The sequence below is a fragment of the Procambarus clarkii genome, chromosome 49 (assembly GCF_040958095.1).
Source record: "Procambarus clarkii isolate CNS0578487 chromosome 49, FALCON_Pclarkii_2.0, whole genome shotgun sequence".
In the NCBI taxonomy this organism is placed as follows: domain Eukaryota; kingdom Metazoa; phylum Arthropoda; class Malacostraca; order Decapoda; family Cambaridae; genus Procambarus; species Procambarus clarkii.
Genome location: NC_091198.1, coordinates 9,344,750 through 9,371,127, shown reverse-complemented (window position 1 = coordinate 9,371,127; position 26,378 = coordinate 9,344,750). Strand labels below are relative to the sequence as shown.

The following is a 26,378-nucleotide window of genomic DNA, read 5'->3' as shown; positions in this document are numbered from 1 at the left end:
TGCTTAACGCGTTCGTTGATCATATAAAGTTAAAATTTCACATCATCACATTATCGTTGAGAGATAATATTATATATATATATATATATATATATATATATATATATATATATATATATATATATATATATATATATATATATATATATATACACATATACAAGAGTTCTTACCTTCTTGTACAGCCAATAGCACATATAACTCCTTAAACAGGTCCTAAATCCTGATTGTTCCCTTTAATACGACCCGCCAAATCGTTGAACAACTAGGTACCTCATTTTACTGTTGGGTAAACAGGGGCTACAGTTAAGGATTGGCGCCCAGTCAATCCTCCCCGGCCAAGGGCAAGAAAGGCAGTTATGAGGCGTTGTTTCCGGGATGATGGTAATTTGGACCAAGAGAGGTGGTGATTTGGCAGTGATCTCGCTTCGTACAGGTCGGCGTTCAATCCCCCGACCGTCCCAAGTGGATGGGCACCATCCCCCCCCCCGTCCCATCCCAAAGCCTTATCCTGACCCCAGTGCTATATAATCTTAACGTGAAACATCGCGTTCACCATTTGGTCACCACTTGGTCCGGGAGACATCTCCCGTCACGCAGGGTGCAGTTGCGCCTCCACAGATCTCCAGTATCATCTTTTGATACTGGTAATGGCTCGAAAGGGCCACCACTTACGGGCTATTCATGCCCGTGCCACCTCTTGGGTAGCTTAATCTTCAGCAATCAATCAATCGCGTTCTTACGGGCTCACCATAGCCCGTGCTACATGGGCACTTCGTTCTGAGTAGCTAAATCTGAAACAACAACTGATGGCGGTACAAGTGAAACACATACCAGCTACCTGGAGTACTTGTTAACTAGCAAGTACTAGATCTAGTACCTGGTCAATAACTATATCTAGTATCTTATATAGTCGGGAGCCGGTCGGCCGAGCGGACAGCACACTGGACTTGTGATCCTGTGGTTCTGGGTTCGATCCCAGGCGCCGACGAGAAACAATGGGCAGAGTTTCTTTCACCCTATGCCCCCTGTTACTTAGCAGTAAAATAGTTACCTGGGTGTTAGTCAGCTGTCACGGGCTGCTTCCTGGGGGGTGGAGGCCTTGTCGAGGACCGGGCCGTGGGGACACTAAAGCCCCGAAATCATCTCAAGATAACCTCAAGATTATATCTAGCACCTCTTGTCAAACTTAAGATTCCATACTGTATAGCACCTGCATGGAATAGCACCTGTCCACTAGAGTACAAGTTCTTATATATTCTATCTACGCTATTCTTTACTAAAAATATATTAAAGATTATCATCTGTTTACCATAACGCCTGTTTAGTACTGGTTTGTTAATGCATCTGTTTATTGCAGTGCGTGTTTAGTATAGCACCTGCTTAGTATAGCTCCTGTTTATCATAGCTCCTGTTTGATATCGAACCTGCTTACTCTAGTACCCGTTTAGTCCTGCACCCATTTACCATTATTGAATACTATATCGCCAATTAAACATCAGCTCATGTTAACTACAGCTAAGGTCCCCCATTACCCAATACGCCTCTTGACCACACCACTGCTATATAAGTTGATAAAGTGCCGGTTATAGAATTACGGGGCTATTCATGCCCGTGCCACCTCTTGGGTGGCTTAATCTTTATCAATCATTAATCGGTTATAGAATTTGGTCCCCAGCGGAGTTAAGGTCAATTATGAACTCTCGTGGGCCTCCCCGTGTACACAACTAGGCCTATCTGTAGTACTTTTTTTTTTATTATTTTCTACCACAGACGTGGCCACACATTTACAATGCTAACCAGCATATATACATTTTCTTCTGTCCTCCATGGACAGGGTTCAGTACTGCTTGTAAATGAAAGTCATTTTGAGACGATGGAGTGACGAACTAAACTATAATGTCCAATAGAAACACGTTATTAATGATTCATTTACTAGTATTTCAAACCCTAGCCACCAAGATGGTGGGTTAGGTTACTGGTAGCTAGTTCCGAGCTGGCTGTATGGTTTCCATGGTACCTAGTCATATTTTGATAGTTTATAGGGTAGTTTATAGTATATAGGGTGGTTATAGATAGGAGCCGCCTCGTATGGGCCAATAGGCCTTCTGCAGTTACCTTTGTGCTTATGTTCTTATATTTTGACTAGACCACACACTAGGTGAAGGGACGACGACGGTTTCGGTCGACTTGACCATTCTCAAGTCGACAATCGACTTGAGAATGATCCAGGACGGACCGAAACGTCGTCGTCCCTTCACCTTCTAGTGTGGTCGTCTGGTCAAACTACTTCAGCCACGTTATTGTGACTCATCGCCTGCACCTAGATATACCGCTAGTATGTCTTGGGTCGTAAGACATTTGTTGGCGTTTGTTAAAAATTGGGTCTTGGGAATTGCGTAAGACTATCTCGCGAATGTCGTCGGGTCATTCAAGTCGGGAATACTTAACTAGCGACAACTTTAACCAACAGAGAGAGATTGTTAGTTTGTTCCTACGGCAGTTCACTTCTTCCTGTCAAAGATATTCATATCCATCGAACAGCGCACAATAGTTCTTGGCTATTAACCCCGTAGGTTGCATTTCAATAACGAAAGCAAGAAGCCATATACTCCCCATGCAATGGCTATATTATATTATATTATATTATATATATATATATATATATATATATATATATATATATATATATATATATATATATATATATATATATATTACACACAGAAATCACAATATCGTGATGGATCAAATGAACGTAGCACACGTTCGGAGAGGCTGCAGGATCCAGTAAGTTCAGTAGAACTTCGGTTTCAACCCATGTCGTAGCTCAGTCGATTAAGGCAGCGTCTGGGATGCTCTCGGACGCAGGTTCGAATCCTCATCACAGCCCTTGTGGATTTGTTCAAATGAACGTAGGTACGAACGCTCATCACGGCCACTTGTGGACTTGTTCATATATATACATGTGTTTTCGGGACTAGAACGAAACTTCCCATAAATGAGACTTTTTGTAAATGTATTAACGTCTCGCCTTTCGCCTTCCTCAGAACACAAAGGTGAAACACGTTACCAGCAGGCTGCTCTTGAGCTGTGGGTCCAGCAGAGGTTTCAAGATTATCCTGTTTATTGATGACCGCGTGTGGCGGGGGCGGCGGCGGCGGGGGCGGCAGCGGCGGGGGCGGCGGCGGCGGCGTGGTCTAAGAATATGCCGACCGCCAGTGATGGTCAGCTATTTGTTCTTGAATTCTTGATTTCAGACGAGCATCAGTGTTTTGTCTGGTCTCTCATTGATCCTAACCCCCGTCCATCCTTCAACAAGTATTTTGAACGACACACACATGATTTTTTGCTGTACACTTCGACTTCTTTCACTCTTCCTTCCCTCTCTTCCTTCACGGAGACACTTCTCCACACTCTCCCTCTATGCACTCTCTCAACCCCTTCCACACACTCCCTCTATGCACTCTCTCAACCCCTTCCACACACTCCCTCTATGCACTCTCAACCCCTTCCACACTCTCCCTCTATGCACTCTCTCAACCCCTTCCACACTCTCCCTCTATGCCCATGGCGTTCCTCACCATAGTCCCTCTTCCTTCACAGTATATCACCGTAATGACCTGAACCCTTGCACTTCACCGTTACCTTACCTTGGAGTTTTTCCAGGGCTTAGCGTCCCCGCGGCCCGGTCGTCGACCAGGGCCTCCTCGATTAGCTACTTTCTTCACCGTAGCTCTCAATTAGTACCAACTACGTCTCCCGGCCCTGTAACAAGACGCCAGAATATGTTTCCCTGTTAACAGGTATAACAGTTTTCCGGTGGTAACAGCCAAACTAAACGAACGCTTGAAGGTGACAATTTTCCAACTGCTTCGAACCACAAAGCATTAAAAAGAGTAGAGAGGATTGAAACCGCGGTCATAACTTTCTCACTGAACAACACTGCAAAGATCTATAGGACCTAAGAACAAAGATCTATAGGACCTATGAGCATTATTGAGCGACTTATAAGGACCTTTAACCACACGAATTGCAACGGCCAGTGATTATAAATCTCTATATAACTAATTCGTTCTCGTTTAGATCAATATATTCAAGCGAGATATTCAGACTAGAAAATTTAAGATGTTTTAACTTCTCCCTCGATACAAAGACAATAATCTAAATGAACAAACCCACAAGGGCTTTCATGAGAGTTCGAACCTACGCACAGGGATGTTTCCCAGATGCACCTTAGTCAAGCGCTTGATTTAAGGCGCACCTGGGAATATCCTGTGGGTAGGTTCGAAGCCTCATCACGGCCTTTGTGGATTTGTTCATTTGATGTATCACGCTATTGTGATTTCTGTGGTGCAATGACTCAAATTTCAGCGAGCGCCGCATAGCCTCGCAGAACAGGAACTAATCAGTACAAGAAACTTAATGTTGACCAGACCACACACTAGAAGGTGAAGGGACGACGACGTTTCGGTCCGTCCTGGACCATTCGCAAGTTGATTGTGAGAATGGTCCAGGACGGACCGAAACGTCGTCGTCCCTTCACCTTCTAGTGTGTGGTCTGGTCAACACACTTCCCGCCAAACACACACCGAAACTACGACGTTGGTGCAACGTTCGAACAAGTTTGAACACCTCCTAACCAGTTATAACAACCAATATAGCGAGTTGTAACAACGTTCTAATACGTCATAAACACGTTAAGCCAAGATGTAACAACTTTATTACAAGTTGTAACAAGCGGAAAATAGAGACAGTTTCGGTTTGTGTTTCCAGGGTTCTGCCACTTTATTGTGACTCATCGTCTGCATAAGAAACTTAATCTACGATCAGTTAAATCATCTATACAAGCAAAAAAAAAAGGTTCAAGTGAAACTATGACAATTATTTAACTCGAAGAAAAGACAGGAGTTCTATAATCGTAATTAGAGGTCACAATTATAGACTCCAGAGTCTTTACATACTGTCTGAACAACGGTGAGCGTGTTTATGAAAGAGTGCTGGATGAGGTCTTATTGGTGGTGTGTGATCAGCCAGGCTGTGATGGCTGAGAGGATCACCTCGGAGACACACACACACACACACACACACACACACACACACACACACACACACACACACACACACACACACACACACACACACACACACACGCTTGAAACTCAGATGAGTCACAGAGATGTTAGGAAGTTTTCTTTTAGCGTGAGAGTAGTGGGGAAATGGAATGCACTTCAGGAACAGGTTGTGGAAGCAAATACTATTCATAATTTTAAAACCAGGTATGATAGGGAAATGGGACAGGAGTCATTGCTGTAAACAACCGATGCTCGAAAGGCGGGATCCAAGAGCCAATGCTCGATCCTGCAGACACAACTAGGTGAGTACAACTAGGTGAGTACACACACACACACACACATATAAGAGTAATCACAAAAAGATGTGGCTCCTTGGGTTGGGTGGTAGAGCGACCGTCATCTCACTTCATGCAGGTCGGCGTTCAATCCCCGACTATCCAAATGATGCGGACATCGCTTGGACGTTCCTTTCCACCGTTAAAGCCTCATTCACCTTAATTCTTGCAAGTGCTATATAGTCGTAAATGGCTAAGTGTTTTCTGTAATTGAATCTACTTGGAATGGTAAAGAGAAATCTAAGCAATTCAGTGAATTAGCGGAAGGAATACACAATTAAATTACACTTCCTGTAAAGCTCACAATATATGAAAGTGTAGAACGAAATCATGAAAGTGTTTGATTTTTTCGTTTCTCTTTCCTAGTCGTTACTTACGTATATATATATAGGTTATCTTGAGGTTATCTTGAGATGATTTCGGGGCTTTTTTAGTGTCCCCGCGGCCCGGTCCTCGACCAGGCCTCCACCCCCAGGAAGCAGCCCGTGACAGCTGACTAACTCCCAGGTACCTATTTACTGCTAGATAACAGGGGCATTCAGGGTGAAAGAAACTTTGCCCATTTGTTTCTGCCTCGTGCGGGAATCGAACCCGCGCCACAGAATTACGAGTCCTGCGCGCTATCCACCAGGCTACGAGGCCCTGTTTTTTGTTTCACATTTGTTTCACATACAACTTACATATCCTCTCCCCCCCCCCCAATCTGTATTTCAGTATATAATCTTGCGATCAACACTTGTTCTCTACACACAACATATTACTTTTCTAGGCACGTGCTATTCCCTCTCTCATGTCACCATATCCCACTTTCTCCTCCCCTTTATTTCCCCTCATTAATCAACATAGTCCATTCCCCTTACTTACTCTCAAGTAACAACTTCCCTGCAGTTTCTTCCCTCTAAGTAGCATCGCTACATCTTCCAATTACTGAAGGTTCCCCCCCCCCATCAAATAGCATCTTAATCTCTAATTGCTGTAGTGTCTCCCCCACCAAGAACCACTTCCTTACACTCCTCCCAAGATTCCTCATCCCATCTTCTGCCACCATTGCGGCGCCGAGGAAGCTATAGGCTCCGACGCCCCGATCTCGGACGTAGGTTCGAATCCTCGTCACGGCCCTTGTGGATTTGCTCCCGCCCACAATATTCGGGGGTTGTTACAGCTTGCACATAAAAACCTCGCTTCAGAATCTCTTAAAACTCCCACTTGTTTCGTTTAGTGCGAGCATATTTGTAGATTATTGGCCAAGACAAGCCTCCCCGCTCGCCCTAATTGTGAGCTGGGCGTTGATTGTGGTGTTGTGGGGCCTGGTTGCCCAAGCTTGCCAAGCCAGCTTGGTTTATAGTACCAAGCTTGGCCAAGCCAAGCTTGAAGTCTCGTCTAGGGGGCGAGAAAGCAGTGAACATCGTTAGACTCACTTTAAACCCTTTCGGTCCCCCCTTCCCTCAAGCTTTTTACAGGGTCGGGTGCTCTGGGAATATTTGTAAATCGCCTGTTTTGACGTGATTCATTTAGCGCAAGGTGGCGGAGGGAAGGGGGGTTTTCAGGGGAAAGAGCCAAGCCACTACGACTATATAGCACTGGGAAGGGATTAGGATGAGGATTTGGGATGGGACGGGGGGGAAAGGAATGATGCCCAACCGTCCCAAAGGACGGTTGGGGATTGAACGCCGACCTGCATGAAGCGAGACCGTCGCTCTACCGTCCAGCCCAAGTGGTTGGGCAAGGTGGCAAGAGCTGCAGTGTCTCGTACAGTGACGTGGGGATTACTGTACTATTTTTGCTTGTGCTAACCAGTGAAAGGATGAATGTTATTCGTTATTTAATGTATTCCAACTGTCCGGAACAACCAAGACATCTTCAAGAGAAAGCTAGACTGTTTTCTAAAAGACGTGCCGGAGCAGCCGGGCTGTGGTGGGTATGTGGGCCTGCGGGCCGCTCCAAGCAACAGCCTGGTGGACTAAACTCTCACAAGTCAAACCTGGCCTCGGGCCAGGCTTGTGGAGTAAAAGAACTCCCAGAACCCCATCAAGCAGGTCCAATTCCTTAAAAGTTCTTTCTCCCAGCCACTCAAATTGGTGTCAATTCATAGGTCATTCAGAAAAAGTATTAACAGTGACAATATTAGACATTGGAATGAACGATAGCAAGAAACTGATAAAAGTTAACTAAACATATTTTTTGATTTATGTTATGCAATAGTCTACTGTTAACGAGAAAGCGCGCCGAAAAAGGCCTTTGCCAGATACCTCAGGTCTTGAGGGAAGCTGTTTAAGATTCGCTACTTGGAACAGTAAGTTCCAGGTAGCACGGGCTATGGTGATCCCGTAGTGGACTTACCTGGCACAGGAGCGGGGCTGTGTTAAGGGAAGCTGCTGTTGTTGTTGTTGTTTTAGATTTAGCTACTCAGAACGAAATGTCCATGTAGCACGGGCTACGGTGAGCCCGTAAATTGAGGGAAGCCTCACCCTACTCTTTTTATAGTACCAGGGCTTAGGTTTTTACCCTTCCCCCTAACTCAAGTCTCACCTAACTCACCTAACTCAAGTCTTGGACGATCGGGGATTGAACGCCAACCTGCATGAAGCGAGACCGTCGCTCTACCGTCCAGCCCAAGTGCTCTGGCTGTTTTCACCCTTATTCGGAAATACCGACAACAGGGATGAACCAGAGAGGAGGAGAGAGGAGGGGGGGGGGGAGTTAAATGATGCTCGTTAAGGACTGATCACCCTGCTAACGATGGTACAATAGGCCGTTTCACAGTGCGGGATTTGAAACTAAGAAAGAAACGCAAACTGCCTGTGCTTGCCGCGTGAGACAGGCAGCTGCCGGAGCCCTGGTTACAAGACCCGTTTGGGGGAGTGTTTTGCTAATGCATTCCCAGAGTTGACTGGCCCGTCTCGGGGGCCAGCGAAGTGCTGAGTGCGTACCGAAACGCTCCAAGTGAACCAAGCTGGAAAATGCGCACGGTAGAGGGAGGGGGTGGGGGAGGGAGGGGGTTATATCGGGGGGGGGGGGGGGGAGAGGGAGGGGGATATATCGGGGGTGGGGGGCAGCAACGTGCTCACTACCCCCCCCCCCTCCACGTAGTATCACGTGCCTCTTGTTTCGTAAACTGTATCCCCAGAAACTGTGTTCAGTAGCCTCAGAAGTGAAGATGTTTCGAGTCTGTATTGCTAAGAGGAAGCTGCAGTTGTTATTGCAAGCAGCTGTAGTACAGGGAAGCTGTTAACGAGGCTGACAACGGGTACACTACCTCAGGGAAGCTGTTAACGAGCCTGACAACACCAGGCACAACAGAAACAACGTTGGCAACGGGAGAAATAATTCAATCCATTTCCCTTCGTGGCAAACAGTACCCAAAAAGGTAAAATATTGCAAACAATTTATCAACACCATACCTGCACCGTCTAATTTCCCTGCAAAACCCCATTAATCTCACAGTCTTATGGTGTGACTAAAATCATTACTCAAAATGAAATTTTCTGTTGCGTCCAAGCAATATTTGACGCAACATTTGACGCAAACATTTGAGTACGACGTTATTATTTACAATTTAATGGGTATATTTTACTCCCAAGGGTAACAATTCATCTTCAAAATTGGCTTTCTGTCACCCCCATCAATTAACTTTATAAGGATCAGTGTGATCTCTGTCTTAACGCGGTTTCAGAAGTCTCACGACGTTCAGAGACATCAAAGAAGGGATGGATTAAATTAGAAATAGCCTAATATGTAAATTGGGAGCGAATTCAATTCTGTAAATTACTTTCCAGTCATAACTTTTACATGGCAGTGTGTATATATATTATAATTATATATATATATATATATATATATATATATATATATATATATATATATATATATATATATATATATATATATATATATATATATATATAATATGTGTTTGCATACAAAAAATTACAAATCACAAATACAAAAAATAGTTAATTAAATTAAATTAAAATAAAAAATAAACAATATACAATACAAAATAAAAATAAAAATAAAAAAGAAATAAATGAAATAAAAACTTAAAACAAATAAAATAAAATAAAATAAAATAAAATTAAAATAAAATGAAACAAAGTAAAATTTAATATAAATTAAATTAAATTTTAAATTAAATTGAAATTAAAATTAAATTAAAAAATAATAAAAAAACAAAACAAAAAAACAAATAAATCTTATTAAATAAATATAAAAATATATATAAATATATCTAGATAAATAAATATATGTAACTAAACATCTAAAATAAATTATATTAAAATAAAAAATAAAAAAAACAAATATAAAAATAAATCTAACTAAATAAATATATATATAAACAAATAAATATATCTAGATAAATAAATACATCTAGATAGATAAATAAATATATATAAATCAATAAATCGAAAGAGACCAAAAAAATGCAACACTCACCAGGCTACTGCTGAAGCCTCGCCCGTGTGGGGTGAGATTCCAGGTCGAAATAATTGTCAAGAATTAATCCATGAATAAGAGTCGTTACCACTAACTACACCATACACAACACTGGTGGTCACCATACACTGAGCTACAAGTGCTGATCCACGCGTGGATACTAATATAGTCATTATATACATTCAAGTCCTGGTGGTGTATATATTATATACCTATAGTTCGATCAACACTTTCAAATCTACTACTTTCAGTCTGGTATATAGATATATTATTATTATTTTGTTTTTTTTCTACCTTCAGTTTTGTTCACCGATTTGTTCATTGTTGTTCATGATGGTATGGATCACGACAGAACTACGTGAGTCCTCGCTAACCACCGTCAGAGACAACACTGACTGGCTGCTCGCATTTGTAAACAATGGGCGAAATGTTCGTTAATATTAATACCCGCCAAATCCACTGTTTTTTTTTTAATGGAAAACGGGTTACACACGATTCGTCAACCTGTCCTTCGACTCAAGTCCATTCCTTCCAGTGGTCGACCCCGAAGACACATTCGACTATTTGAATACGCTGTTCATTCAAAATAGGATTTGTACAACAGTGTTGTATAAACTGTACAGTTTTGTACATGGTGTACAGTGTTGTATACGCTGTACCGTGTTGTATACGCTCTACCGTGTTGTACAAGCTGTACAGTGTTGTATATGGTGTACAGTGTTGTACAAAACTGTACAGCATGTACATGTTGTACAAGATGTACAGTGTTGTACATGCTGTACAGTGTTGTACATACTGTACAGTGTTGTACATGTTGTACAGTGTTGTACAAGATGTGCAGTGTTGTACAAGCTGTACAGTGTTGTACATGCTGTACAGTGTTGTACATGCTGTACAGTGTTGTACATGCTGTACAGTGTTGTACAAGCTGTACAGTGTTGTACATGCTGTACAGTGTTGTACAGTGTTGTACATGCTGTACAGTGTTGTACATGCTGTACAGTGTTGTACAAGCTGTACAGTGTTGTACAGTGTTGTACATGCTGTACAGTGTTCTACAAGATGTACAGTGTTGTACAAGCTGTACAGTGTTGTACATGCTGTACAGTGTTGTACATGCTGTACAGTGTTGTACAAGCTGTACAGTGTTGTACATGCTGTACAGTGTTGTACATGCTGTACAGTGTTGTACATGGTGTACAGTGTTGTACAAGCTGTACAGTGTTGTACATGGTGTACAGTGTTGTACATGGTGTACAGTGTTGTACAAGCTGTACAGTGTTGTACATGGTGTACAGTGTTGTACAAGCTGTACAGTGTTGTACATGCTGTACAGTGTTGTACAAGCTGTACAGTGTTGTACATGCTGTACAGTGTGGTACAAGCTGTACATTGTACATGCTGTACAGCGTACAGAGGTCAGCGAAGCACTGTTCGAGATGTTGGCGTCATACTCACGTAACATTCAAACAACATTCGGGCAACATTCCAAGGCTTTTTTCTGCGAATATATTCCGAAAAGTTTGCTACGTTGTCGTCACAATATTAAACGAAGTCACAGGTGTAAATTGTATTCATGGGTTTGTGAATAGAAATGGTGAGTGTCGCGAGGACTGGCTCCGTGCGTTCTGTGGGTGGGAATCATTGTATGTTTGTTGGTATATATTGTTTTGTGTGTGTGTGTGTGTGTGTGTGTGTGTGTGTGTGTGTGTGTGTGTGTATGTGTGTGTGTGTGTGTGTGTGTGTGTGTGTGTGTGTGTGTGTGTGTGTGTGTGCTTGTATACTCGTATCATCATGTGTATGTGATTGATTGCTGTCATCAGTCGTTTGTGTACACCCGCCCCGAGTTATGGCCAAGAAAACACACACACACACACACACACACACACACACACACACACACACACACACACACACACACACACACACACACACACACACACCACACACACCACACACACACACACACACACACACACGCACACGCACACGCACGCACACACACACGCACACACACACACACACACACACACACACACACACACAGGCAAAAGCGAATCGACAAGAGGAATAAAGTTACATCAGTAAAAATGCTGACTTCTATATCCATTTCATTACATTATTATGCACCCCATACCCATCCCGCAGGCCTATATATCATAAGTTGCTAGTGAATAGGCGCGAGTCACTCCGAACCATCTGGAGTGCATTATTCCCAGAGACAAAGGGGGCCACTAAAGACGTTGAAAAGAGGCTAAGACCCCCCCCTTACCCCTTACCTCTTTGCCTCTTTTTCCCCTTCATCTTGCCTTACTATCTCCCCTCTACTTACCCCTACAGGGTCCACTATCCCCCCCCCACCCACCCCAGCCTGCCGGACGCACGGTAAACTGACATCTACAGAATCGGTTCATAAGTTCGATAATGGCTCCTGAGTCGATGGCTTGATAAGAGGGACCTACGGAGGTACATCAAAAATTTTATATTGTGGTAATTTGCATTATAAGTTCGTCATGCCATCTGGTGGAACCCTTGAGGGGGGGGGGGGGGGTTGGTGGAACCTTGGGGGAGGGGGTTGGAACCCCTCGGGGGGGGGGAAGGGGGGGAAGGGGGGGGAACCCCTCGGGGGGGAAGGGGGGGTTGTGTATGGTGGTCACTGATGCAGTTATCGCAGACAACAATCAGTAATGCTAATGGGTAGTTCAAAATACTAATGGGTATCCTAGAGTACTAATGGGTATCCTAGAGAGCTAATGGGTATCCTAGACTGCTAATGGGTGGTGCAGAACGATCATTCAAGCCTTTTGTGTATATCTGCTAAGCATGGAGAAACAAAGTATGTTAGAAGTAGAAGAACTCCCGAAACCCACTACAGGTATGTTCCAGGTAACGAAATTAACACAGATATGACAATGAGACGTTGTTAGTATTTCTGACGATTTCGTGGGAAGGTGCGTTGGAGAAATGGTGAAGAGAGGTGTGAGAGAGGAGCTGGAGAAGAAGGTATAAGGAGGTAGTGAATATCAAGACACCTGACAGCCCCGCTCCTGTGCCAGGTAAGTCCACTACGGGCTCACCATAGCCCGTGCTACTTTGGAACTTTTGTTCTAAGTAGCTGAATCTAAAACAACAACATTAAGAGACCTAGCCAAGGGGAAGGGGGGGTTGGGGGGGTTTAGGGAGGAGTACGATACAATCAGACGCCCCCCACCCCTCCCACGCCCCCTAAAAACCCCCCCTTCCCCCCCCCCTCCCCTGTCGCAACCGCATTCGTTTCCACGCATTTAATTAAGAAGGCCGGGTAATAATTCGCTGGCGTGCGGTCGTACGCTGTCGTAAATCGCTGCGATAAGACTGTTTGTTTAATTACTCTATGTGATGGCGGTCGTCTGTGGCGCTGGGGGGGGGGGGGCGACGGACGACCTGCTTGGCTCCCCCCTCCCCCCCCCCCCCCTCCCACCTCCTTTTCTCCCTCCCCCCACGAATCATCACCCCATATATACCCATTCTCCCCTCCTACCCCCACGCCCACACTGTGAGTCTGTACCCCATGTACATCTTCCCCCCCACTCCCACTCAAGTGCCACTTTTCTGAACCTGTTGTCTGAACACCTTTCTTCATTTGAAGCCAACCCTCCCTTTTTATTCCCCCCTTACATTCCCCCTACTCTACTGTTTCTTCCATCCCACCTGACACCACCTGTAGCCCCTCTCATTAACTCTATCCCACCTGTAGCCCCTCTCATTAACTCTATCCCACCTTGCACCACCTGACTCGGAACTTCAGTGAAGACGATACAAGGTTCATATAATGTTACGTTGTTATAGATTCAGCTACTCGGAACAAGTTGCTAGTAGCACGGTCTATGGTGAGCCCGTGGTGGACTTGCACGGCACAGGAGCGGGGCTTTGATGATAATGTTATGTATTCGTCGTTATATTATATATATATATATATATATATATATATATATATATATATATATATATATATATATATATATATATATATATATATATATATATATATATACCTCAATCCCAGCTCTACTGACAGGTGAAGCGGTCCATTACTTACCTGTAGTGATCTTAAATGGCATAGTCTCGCATGTAGAGCTTAAGGTAACTGTCATCTAAATACGCTTACAAGTCCAATCTTAAGAGGAGAGTCATCACTACCAGTCACCAGTCTGGCGTAGGACTGGGCTACGCCACCCCCCTCCCCCCCTCTAACAGTTAGAAATTCCATTACTCCAATAATTACGTCGTATTAAAAACTTGGTCGTTAAAAGTGGTATATCATTACTAGCCCAGCAGTGGTTGTTGTTGTTGTTGCTGATGGTGGTGCTGTTGTTGTTGGTTGTGATTGTGGTGTATTGTTGTTTTTGTTGCTGCTGGTGTTGTATTGTTGTTGTTGTTGTTAATGGTGATAAATAGGAGCCTCTATCTCCCTCACTATCTTAAATGTTAAGTGTGTTTGACAAAAATACATTGGGTGGATGTTAGCCTTGAACCTTCGCTTGGGTTCTTAACCTGACTTTTATTAGGAGGCTGATAGATCCTCCACTGGGGCTCCAGACCTTTACTGGAGGCTCATAGATCCTCCACTGGGGCTCCAGACCTTTACTGGAGGCTCATAGATCCTCCACTGAGGCTCCAGACCTTTACTGGAGGCTCATAGATCCTCCACTGAGGCTCCAGACCTTTACTGGAGGCTCATAGATCCTCCACTGAGGCTCCAGACCTTTACTGGAGGCTCATAGATCCTCCACTGGGGCTCCAGACCTTTACTGGAGGCTCATAGATCCTCCACTGGGGCTCCAGACCTTTACTGGGGCTCCAGACCTTTACTGGAGGCTGATAGATCCTCCACTGAGGCTCCAGACCTTTACTGGAGGCTGATAGATCCTCCATTGGGGCTCCAGACCTTTACTGGAGGCTGATAGATCCTCCACTGAGGCTCCAGGCCTTTACTGGAGGCTGATAGATCCTCCACTGAGGCTCCAGACCTTTACTGGAGGCTGATAGATCCTCCACTGAGGCTCCAGACCTTTACTGGAGGCTGATAGATCCTCCACTGAGGCTCCAGACCTTTACTGGAGGCTGATAGATCCTCCACTGAGGCTCCAGACCTTTACTGGAGGCTGATAGATCCTCCACTGGGGCTCCAGACCTTTACTGGAGGCTCATAGATCCTCCACTGGGGCTCCAGACCTTTACTGGAGGCTCATAGATCCTCCACTGGGGCTCCAGACCTTTACTGGAGGCTGATAGATCCTCCACTGAGGCTCCAGGCCTTTACTGGAGGCTGATAGATCCTCCACTGAGGCTCCAGACCTTTACTGGAGGCTCATAGATCCTCCACTGAGGCTCCAGACCTTTACTGGAGGCTCATAGATCCTCCACTGAGGCTCCAGACCTTTACTGGAGGCTGATAGATCCTCCACTAAGGCTCCAGACCTTTACTGGAGGCTGATAGATCCTCCACTGAGGCTCCAGACATTTACTGGAGGCTGATAGATCCTCCATTGAGGCTCCAGACCTTTACTGGAGGCTGATAGATCCTCCACTAAGGCTCCAGACCTTTACTGGAGGCTGATAGATCCTCCACTGAGGCTCCAGACCTTTACTGGAGGTTGATAGATCCTCCACTGAGGCTCCAGACCTTTACTGGAGGCTCATAGATCCTCCACTAAGTCTCTAGATGTTAACGAACCTTCATACCTTTTATTTAACTTTAAGACAAGCGATTCGTTTTTTTATTTAACTTTAAAAACAAATATTTGCATTAAAATTTCGACGCGAGATTTACCGTGTGCCATGTTCGTATCCCCGCAACTGAACTAGTCAACAAGCAATACTGCAATCCGACATATTGTTAAAAAAAACTTATATGTACCTCATTAGATATCTAACCTATAAAAAGGCAAGAGGCAATATTTTCATCGTAGTATTTATTAAAGCCAACAAGTGAAATTCTTGTACAATACTCCATTAGTTGTTTTATATAGATATATTTAATGAATGTTTGGATGGGAAATGCAGGCAGATGTTGCGTGGGTTGAGGCCAATTCATCAGGCTTGCTTCGCCTCGTGAGATGAGTATCACTTGTCGGTACATTAGAAATAGAAATAGATTAATGGGGAAGATGGGTTAGTTGGACAGTTATACACGGGTTTCCCCTCGATCTGTGGCAGGCGGGAGGGGGGGTGGGAGGGCTTGCTTTGGCTGGTGTGTGACAGAGTAGTGAAGACCCTCTCTTTGACGTCAGATAAGTGGTGACGTACACAATTGGACGTTTTCTCTGACGCTAGATACGCGGTGACGAACGCAAGAGGGCTGCTTGATGCAAACAGAGACAGGTGCAGATACCCCACAGCTCTTGACAGACCTTGACAGTCGTATTTTGCTAGCTTCCTGTCGTGAAGATGCTTGTCAGGTGGGTGAGTGTTCAGGTGACAGGTAGGTTTGTCTCTGGCTGTCTGACTGCTCCGGTTATCTTGGGAGAGACTGTCTACAATTATCATTCTCTCTCTATTTCTGTATTGTGTTTGCCTCTCAGTTTAGAATTTTCTCTCATGCGTCCCCGTGTTCGACCTAAAACAGTTGAATCTCCGTCTCTCTTTGATACTGCCTGTGTCCCTTTGTGTGTCTACCACGTGTCTTTAAGAGTACCAGTGTCCGTCACGTGTCTCATAATACCAGTGTCTCTAAGACACATTGAACTAAACTTATATATATATATATATATATATATATATATATATATATATATATATATATATATATATATATATATATATATATATATATATATATATATATATATAAGAAGGGCACTACGTTAACGAAACTGTTTCTTAAGCAAGGAGCGGTCACAAAGAACCACAATCTTTGCTTTTCTTTACTTAATTAAGCCCACAGGACTACGGAAGGTTCCCTCTAATTAACCTACAATAAGTAGCGTCACTTAGATGTTTAACAAGCACCGTTACCTCACTCCATGAGAAAACGGTGAAAAATCACGACTGTGAACTTTAAAAACCTCAAAGAAAAAAAGAAGTTATGTATGAATTTCTCTAAATTACCCCCGGAGGGAACATCCATGTGGGAAACACAATAGCGGGGGGTGACACGACTACCGTAGCCAGAGGGGCTATACACACACCTGTTACAACACTGACACACACACACACACACACACCTGACCGCAAAACATGTCTCACGCGGTATAAACCCCCAAATAGATTATACTACCCCCCCCCCCATGCATAAAGTTAAACCGCGGGCCACAGCGGCGTTTTTATCAGATTACGCAATTTGAGCCAAAAACCATTTACGGCGCGGTCGAGGCAAAACTGGCGAGTGGAAAGGAGCGAAAAACGTTACTTCCTCGCCCCGATCCATTTTTGGAAAGGACTCCCGCCCCCCATAAATCTTTATCTGGGGTTTTGGTGTCCGGGTTTAAAGGCTGTGGAGCTGGTGAGAAGAGAATGTTAATGGGGGAAGGCAAGCGAGGTCCATCATCAGCATGGGCTGAGGCTTGGTAGGGAAGCATGCAGCCGTCACCTGGGTCGATCACACAGCTTCTGATTCAGCCACACACCTGATTCAGCCACACACCTGATTCAGCCACACACCTGATTCAGCCACACACCTGATTCAGCCCCTATTCCGGCCAGTGTTGGACAGTTCACATGTGCATGATAGTTGAAACGATTCATACACACACACTCTCTCTCTCTCTCTCTAACACACACACACACACACACACACACACACACACACACACACACACACACACACACACACACACACACACACAGTCATTGCTGTAAACAACCGATGGCTAGAAAGGTGGGATCCAAGAGTCAATGCTCGATCCTGCAAAATCGGTGAGTACAAATAGGTGAGTATACACACACACACACACACACACACACACACACACACGGCCTTTAGAAACTTGTGTAAGGAATCTTTCAGAACTTTGTATACCACATATGTCAGACCAATCCTGGAGTATGCGGCTCCAGCATGGAGTCCATATCTAGTCGAGCATAAGACTAAACTGGAAAAGGTTCAAAGGTTTACCACCAGACTAGTACCCAAACTGAGGGGTATGAGCTACTAGGAGAGACTACGGGAATCACGTCACTGGGAGACAGAAGAGTTAGAGGGGACATGATCACCACATTCAAGATTCTCAAGGGAATTGATAGGATAGATAAAGACAGGCTATTTAACACAAGGGGCACACGCACTAGTGGGCACAGGTGGAAATTGAGTGCCCAAATGAGCCACAGAGACGTTAGAAAGAATTTTTTCAGTGCCAGAGTAGTCGACAAATTGAATGCACTAAGAAATGATGTGGTAGAGGCTGACTCCATATACAGTTTCAAGTGTAGATATAATAGAGCCCAGTAGGCTCAGGAACCTGTACATTAGTTGATTGACAGTTGAGAGGCGGGACCAAAGAGCCAGAGCTCAACCCCCGCAAGCACAACTAGGCGAGTACATTTACACACTTCAGCGATGATCTGAGAAATACCGACAAAAAATTGACACTAATTTTAGGGGAAAATACGGGTTAAAAAAAAGGAGGTTGGCGATATAACAGTATACACACGGGACGCTGACTGAGTGCCTATTGCCCATGTGTTAATCAATGGACAATCGACTTGAGAATGGTCCAGGACGGACCGAAACGTCGTCGTCCCTTCACCTTCTAGTGTGTGGTCTGGTCAACATACTTTAGCCACGTTATTGTGACTCATCGCCAGCAAATGAGAAATAGATGGAGATTTAGGTAATTAACTGGAGAAATAGATGGAGATTTAGGTAATTAACTGGAGAAAGAGTTAAGCCAATGTAACTAAATACCACTTGGAATGATTGTGTGAACTAGGCGCTCCGATATGAGTGAACAGAGTGTAAGAACGCTACCCAACCGCGTGGACCATCAGGAATCGAACGTAGATCCTGCACAAAGGGATAACAGTACATTATGTACTAGTATTTGTGTCAAAGTTAGATTAGAGGCACAGTTTAACCAGGAAAATCATCTGCAGTGTAAAACAGTTGTCGGGATGACTCCATGACAGCTGGACTAGTGGCCAGAAAGAAGCGTTTGTATAGGTAATTCCCATAAACAGATTTATAAGGAGGAGAACATGAGGGATACGAGGAACGAGTCACTTCTTTAATTTGCTTGTGGCTATACAGAGGCAGGGCTTAGGAGTTGAAGCTCGGCCCCTGCTAGCACTTCTGGGAAAGTATACATACATGCTTCTTCTCCCACACCGGCCATTCATACCTCCTGGACCCCCCCCCCACACACCTGCACCAACACCCTCTGGCCCACACACCTCCGGCCCCCACACCTACTTCCCGTTTAGCCCCCCACACCTCGTATGCCACATCTGTCCAAACACCACCTGCCCTCATTACGCTCACACTACCAACTAGCCCCACACACCGTCACAGAACTCTCCCACACCACTAACCCTCCCACACCACACCGTCACAGAACCCCTCCCACAGCACTAACCCTCCCACACCACACCGTCACAGAACCCCTCCCACCCCACACCGTCACAGAACCCCTCCCACACTACTAACCCTCCCACACTACTAACCCTCCCACCCCACACCGTCACAGAACCCCTCCCACACTACTAACCCTCCCACCCCACACCGTCACAGATCCCCCTGTGTTCCTATACCCGCCTTGTAAACACACAACTTCATGCTCTTAACACCCCGCCTCTGTGTGTCCTGATTGTCGCCTTGTACCTCATCTGCTGGGCACTACTGGTGCACCTGATCGTCTCTGGGTGTTTTCCCAACACGGGGATATTACTATGAAAGTATTGATGTACAAGGCATTGTACATCACTGTACACTGTGTGTGTGTGTGTACGCTTGGGCAGTCTTCTTTGTGTACAACAGTGGAGTTTGTGAGTTATTTAGTATCATTGTGTTTGTACTCTGTGACACTTAAATAATTCAAGTGTCACAGTGTTTAAGTGTTTAAGACAAGTTCATAATGTTTGTGGTTAAACTTTAATGTGACTTTCCTCCCCCGAGCATAGGTTGGAGGCGGTGGGCGGCAGTATCTCTCGCGCTGAAAGGGTTAAATGACCCTCAATTCTACCTGCTACTCAATGAGCACTAACAAACTAACACAATTTGTCAACATTTTTCTAGTAGCCTCTTGTAGCGAGATGCCCCCAGCACTCGACCCAGAACGCCTCTTCCTCCTTTTCCCCTAGTATTAAGCCCCCCTCCTTTTTATCTCTCTTTCCAGAGGGTCCACCTGTGTATTTCAACAAATCGATGCTCTTCAACTGCACAGCCTAAACTATTAACACAAACCTCAACTAGACACGAAGTAACAAGGAGTTAAAAAAAACGTGCGGCTGTATAAATCTGCCATTCTCTGCTGTCTATTGCTGGCTCCCCCCTCCTCCTCCTAGCAGGCTGGTGGTGGGGGCTGCAGCGGCGGTGGTCCAGACCAGCTATGGACGACCCCCTCCTGCGACTCCGCCTGGCTGTCGACCTCACCCAGATGGACGCATAGCACTCTCTTACTGCCAACAAGGGACCCCTGGAGCTGCGAGGAGCTAAGCGTGCGTTAGGTGCTATGGGCAGTCCTCAGGTTGGGTTCTGCATGAATCTAATCCCTATGAAGATGGTCGACTAACACCTTCTTATTGCAAGAGAAGGCAGGCGACGTAAGGGTTATACAAACTTCTAGGAATACGAGTAGTTTAGGGCGATATTCTGTTTAGTATATTGCTTGTTTTCCAGCCCTCTTGAGAGAGAACAGATTAGCCGCGTGTTGGCCCGGGTACTAGTCGTGAGCGCTCACTGCACGACTTCCGTCGCGCCAAAACTGAACGCGCCAGGATTCGAAAACTTCGCTGCCAATTACGTGTTTTTGTGATGTCAGAGTTCTGAGACTTCCTTCACGTGCGGACAAGAGTAAATATTAACACAAAATACCCCAAGAAACTGGTACAATAGACGCCTAAAGTTGTGGAAAAAAATAATGTTATTATTGTGTTTTTAAGAGAGGACAAAACTTATGAAAACCGTTGACTAGTGAGACAGTGTTGCCAAGTGAATGCTGGAAATGGGGCTCTTGAACAGTGTTCCCAGATCAAACGCCTGTGTTATATCTAAATTAGTGTCCTTTGAATTGATTTTTTTCACTTATCTAAATATTTTCATCATTGTCCGTGCTTTAAAACTAATTTTGGTGAGTTATTTGATTTCATAATGGACAAATATTAAATAGGATTTTCACTATAATTAATTATAGACGGTAAGATATCCATTTTTGCATTGTTTATTAGGCTTTGTTGTGGGTCTTTCTGGACCAGAGTTTCTCAATACCAAAAAAAAGGGGATTATTAAATTTTGTTTGGCTTAATTTGGTAAATATTTTACGAAGGCATTTCAGTCACTCTAAGGCATATTTGATCACTGTTTAACGATTATTAGTAATGATAAGACGTGTGTGTATGTGTGTGTGTGTGTGTATACTGAGTCAACAATTGTGAGTATGTGTGTGTGTGTGTGTGTGTGTTTACTGAGTCAACAATTGTGAGTATGGGTGTGTGTGTATGTGTGTACCGAACCATCATGTGTGTGTGTGTGTATAGGTGTGACTGTGTATACTGAACCACCAAGTGTGTGTGTATGTACTGGCCATCTGATGATGTAATATACCACCGAGCCTCTGTAAGTATTTTACCCTTTTCCCCTACTCCTACCCCTTTTCCCCTCCTCCCTTACACCCCTCCCTTCTCCTCCCCCCTTCCCTTCCCGTCATCATGAGTTTTTTGTTTTGTTTTTTGTTACTTTTTTAAGGGTAATGCTGCAATTCCATTTTAAGAGTAAATTATTGATATAAAAAAAACTTCTATGGGAAATATTAATTAAACAAATTATCTTAGATAGTTGGTTTGCGTAGTCAGAGAAATTTACAGAAACGAGCAGTACAATTGTATCTTTTGTATTATTTTGTATTAATTTTATGCAACTGTTTTGTCCTCTGATTCAGTGTGTGGAATCCCAGTAGCATCATATTTATTACTTAGGTAACGACAAAATGCTTTATTTTCTATCTCAGTTTATTCACACATCTGAAATATTCTAAATGTTAAGAAAACGGTATTTCCTCAGCCATGTTGCTTTTGCAGATTTCTTTTTTTTTTTTGGCTTTTTTTGTGTGAAAGGATTCAACATCCGCCAGGCCAAATATTTTACAAACCTTTGTGAAATCCAATACTTTTCTAGTCATTTCTGATTTGCAGCCGCTCACATAGGCCTAAGGGGGGCCTCCTCCCAATAAACACACAAGACAGCTGTACCCGCGGCATCAAGGGTACGTCGTTGTGTGTTTAGTGGGCATCCAAAAATAAAAAAAATGCTTGGTGGGCCCCCCCTTGCTGTGAGTACCCCTGCACAGGTTTCTCTGGCTATGCGCATACCGCTCCAGTTGTTACCCATCGCCCTTGTTACACAAGCAAATAACCATGAATTGATATTCACCGGGCTAAAACGTGCTAAAATTATACGAGAATGTGTTTTTGATTCGGCAAAAATCGATAAAAAAATGGCAAAAAAAAAAAAATCTAATTTTTTTTGGTTTGGGCTCCACCAAACTTCTTGGTATCAGAAATAGTTGTATTTTTGTAGTAAGAGTGAATTTGAGATCCATGGTTTTCTGCTTGATCAATGAACCTACGAGTCTATATATAATCTATTTACATATAGCAGACTGAATTCTCATAGAAAAACCTGTGCTGCTTTGTTCTCTAGGAGATAAGTCACAAATGTATGTATTATGGAATAAATGTTGGAATTCTGTACTGTTATTCTCTAATTTACCTGAAACATATATTATATATATTGTGACAGTAACGCGTTGGTGTTCGGCTGTTTAAGGCTAGGGGTATGGCCTCGTCACATAGTTATAAAAAAAAAATAGAAAACTGGAACTTCGTCTGTGGTAAGGTAAGGAGAAGACACACAAAACACAAGTAAACTTTAACAATGAAATTTTAATTACGTTAAATAAATCAAAACATGAATAAAATGCACAAACAAATTCTTATAATAAAATCAATCAATCAAAATAATAAGAATAATTAAATGACACAATGAAAAGTTACGTTAAGGCAAAATAACAAGAAGTGCAATACAAAAGTAAATGGGAGGTGTTGGAATATTGGCTTTAAGCTATCACCTCTCTCAGTACACGCTAGCGTCTAGCCGGGAGGAGTGGTGACAACGAGAGCACTGAACATTCTGAGGTCTGAGGTTGGGGCGACCCCAGACATCAAGTAGTATGGGGGGGCGAGTGCAGGTGCAGCCAGACCGGCGACCAATCAGCGGAGCCGGCAGCGATCAACATGTAGTTTGGTGGTTTGAGTCCGAACAGGTGGCTGGCTGCATACGTTTTGCTCACCCTGGCAAGCCTTGCTGGTGTTGTTGTCATTGTTGGACATGTCTTCCATAGTCGTTTTATATAATTTCGACGACGTAATTATGGAGGGAAGAGCAGGCTCAATCTCTTGAAGGAGATTATTGTCACAATATTATATATATATATATATATATATATATATATATATATATATATATATATATATATATATATATATATATATATATATCATGAAGAATCACGAAGCGTGTAAGTCATGAACAACTTAAAACGTGATGAATAATGTGACAATGTTTAACTATGAAAGAAAATGAGCAGGAGATTTCTTCTTCAGTACTTTCATATAAATCAACACATCAGAAAGATAAACATTAATTCAGTGGAGGGGATATATATAGGCAGTATATATACAGGGATATATATAAAGTCTTTGTAAGATATGAATGAAAAGAAACTACAGGAGGAATATTGACCAATTCCTGAGAGTTCCAGGAAGGGACAATACTTATGAGATCACTGTGTGTGAGGGACCTCACTCAAATCGTTTTTTAATTGATCCAAATTACAAATGGATCCAAACTTTGCAAACCATTATTAATATTCATATTTTTATGGCTTTGTAATTTGTATTAAAGCAGATTGTAAAATCATTTTCAATAGAAACATTATTCAATCAGTTATTGAAGATGATCTTTCCTAATCAAGTTGATAAGTATTTTATAACAAATGAATAAATAGAAAATTAGATAACTGGTATTTTTTTTTACAGAATATTCATGCTGTGAAAATCACAATTTCAAGTCTTTGTATGTTTGACCTACATAGTACCTATTACAGTCTTTACACGGTATTTTGTAAATGACACAGATATCACTTCGAGGGGCTGTTTCAAACTAATAATTTTCCAACTGTATTTACATAATTAAGCAACACTTGTATATCAAAACGTTTCAAGACCTTGCCAATATTTTCGAACCCTGAAAAAGCAAAATACATTTTTTTGGTCGAATTCAGTGGATAACAAAACTCAAGACCAAAAGAATCAATATTCTCAAACTCTTCATCCAAGAATTTTATACTAACAACCCAAAGAGTTCTTAGATACATAAGAGGAAAAAAATATTGTTTCACACTGTATCTATGCCCCGAGAAAATGAATATAAGATAAATTATTTGTAGGTTTTCTGTAGACACCAACAGAAGTTCCTTTTAAGTCACAAATCTTATATATATATATATCCAAAAATGACTATCAAACAGTTACCGATTTCATTCTCTACAGTAAATTATATATAGGTGACTTGATCATTAAGTTTTGGTAAAAATTCTTCTGAATTTACCTTTGAAAGGCCAAATACACAAGATATCACCAACATACCTAAACCATGGAATTCCAGGGCTAATTTTACAAACATTTCTTAAAAAAATAAAATCCATATTCAAAGTGTTTCATTTTCCTTCGTGGTTAAGTAAATATTATATATAATATTTACTTAATAATATATTATATATTATATATATATATATATATATATATATATATATATATATATATATATATATATATATATATATATATATATATATAATGTTGTACCTAGTAGCCAGAATGTCGTACTCGGCCTACTATGCAAGGCCCGATTTGCCTAATAAGCCAAGTTTTCCTGAATATATTTTCTCTAATTTTTTTCTTATGAAATGATAAAGCTACCCGTTTCATTATGTATGAGGTCAATTTTTTTTTATTGGAGTTAAAATTAACATAGATATATGACCGAACCTAACCAACCCTACCTAACCTAACCTATCTTTATAGGTTAGGTTAGGTTAGGTAGTCGAAAAACAATTCATTCATGAAAACTTGGCTTATTAGGCAAATCGGGCCTTGCATAGTAGGCTGAGAAGTGCGTTCTGGCTACTATGTACATTATATATATATATATATATATATATATATATATATATATATATATATATATATATATGGTCCTCAAGCAATTATAAATCACTATAAACCCTTTGACCTCTCGGAGATTCGAACCTGGAAGGTCAAGGGTCACTCTACTGGCTTTTCAGTACACATAGTAATCCAGGTAGGGAGTAGTCATCGCGGCTCAGTGGACAGCGCTCGGGAGTCTTACTCCCAAGGACCCGGGTTCCATTCCCGGCCGAGGTGAAAACAAATGGGCAGAGTTTCTATCACCCAGATGCCCCTGTTTACCTAGCAGGTACCAGGGAGTTAGACAGCTGCTACGGGTTGCCTTCTGGGGATGTGTGTGTGTGTATGTTAGAGAGAAATATATGAAGTAGATATAATAAGAGGAATGATAGATTGTTTAGAAAGGTGGGGTTAAAGAGCTAAATAGCTCGATTCTGCAGACACAAATAGTAAATACACACACACACACACCTGACAGACCAAACCTGACCTCAAACTGCACACCTGTTTGGCCAAATTTTTCTGACTGAATCCCAGTGCCCTCACGTATCTGCTGAAGCGAGTAGACTTTTAACCAAATGAAATAAAAAAATTGCATTCATAAATGGAAGTACATTTATAATTGAGAAGTTTATATAAAGTACAGTACATTAAGTACATCACAATAAACGCACAGAACGTAGACATTGTCATTATCACAAGCAGAAACTTAAAAGTTATAACAACCTATGCAAATAATTTCAATGCTGGCAGGCCTAAACGGGTGAACAGCAATTTAAATATATATATTTTTAGTATAAAGTGAGAGTGACATTTAGCTATGAATGAGTAGGATGATATATTGTTAAAGACAATATGTAATAAAATTTAGATGATGAGTCAATTAGCAGTAGAACTGATTCAAACTAATCATACAATGACTTAGTTAATATTTGCCTATTCTACAGCAAAAGGTTCTGAGGGGCTCAAAATCCCCCTAAATCACACAGTTCATATTGCATCGATCTGACTGCAGTTAGACTCACAATGCCTGTCAGTAATCCATCTCTCTGTGGCGATATTTCCTTTTTATAATTCCAGATATCCAGCAGAGGGTCTCCCTGCAGACTTGGCCCCTGCAGACCTGCCCCTGCAG

At 42.6% G+C, this 26,378-nt stretch overlaps 1 protein-coding gene across 4 annotated transcripts in view; it reads left to right on the top strand.

The window, feature by feature from the left end:
- Positions 1-22,724, top strand: part of LOC123752265 (dachshund homolog 2-like) — a 212,954-nt gene extending 190,230 nt beyond the window's left edge. For 3 of the 4 annotated variants that reach the window (XM_069302980.1, XM_069302982.1, XM_069302983.1), the window contains 2 exons: positions 3,051-3,227; positions 20,155-22,724. In XM_069302980.1, the coding sequence (XP_069159081.1) occupies positions 3,051-3,133 (83 nt within the window). In that variant the 3' untranslated portion in view covers positions 3,134-3,227; positions 20,155-22,724. The remainder of the gene's footprint in view (positions 1-3,050; positions 3,228-20,154) is intronic. The other variant, XM_069302981.1, reaches the window with a different exon arrangement.
- The last annotated feature ends 3,654 nt before the right edge of the window (positions 22,725-26,378 follow it).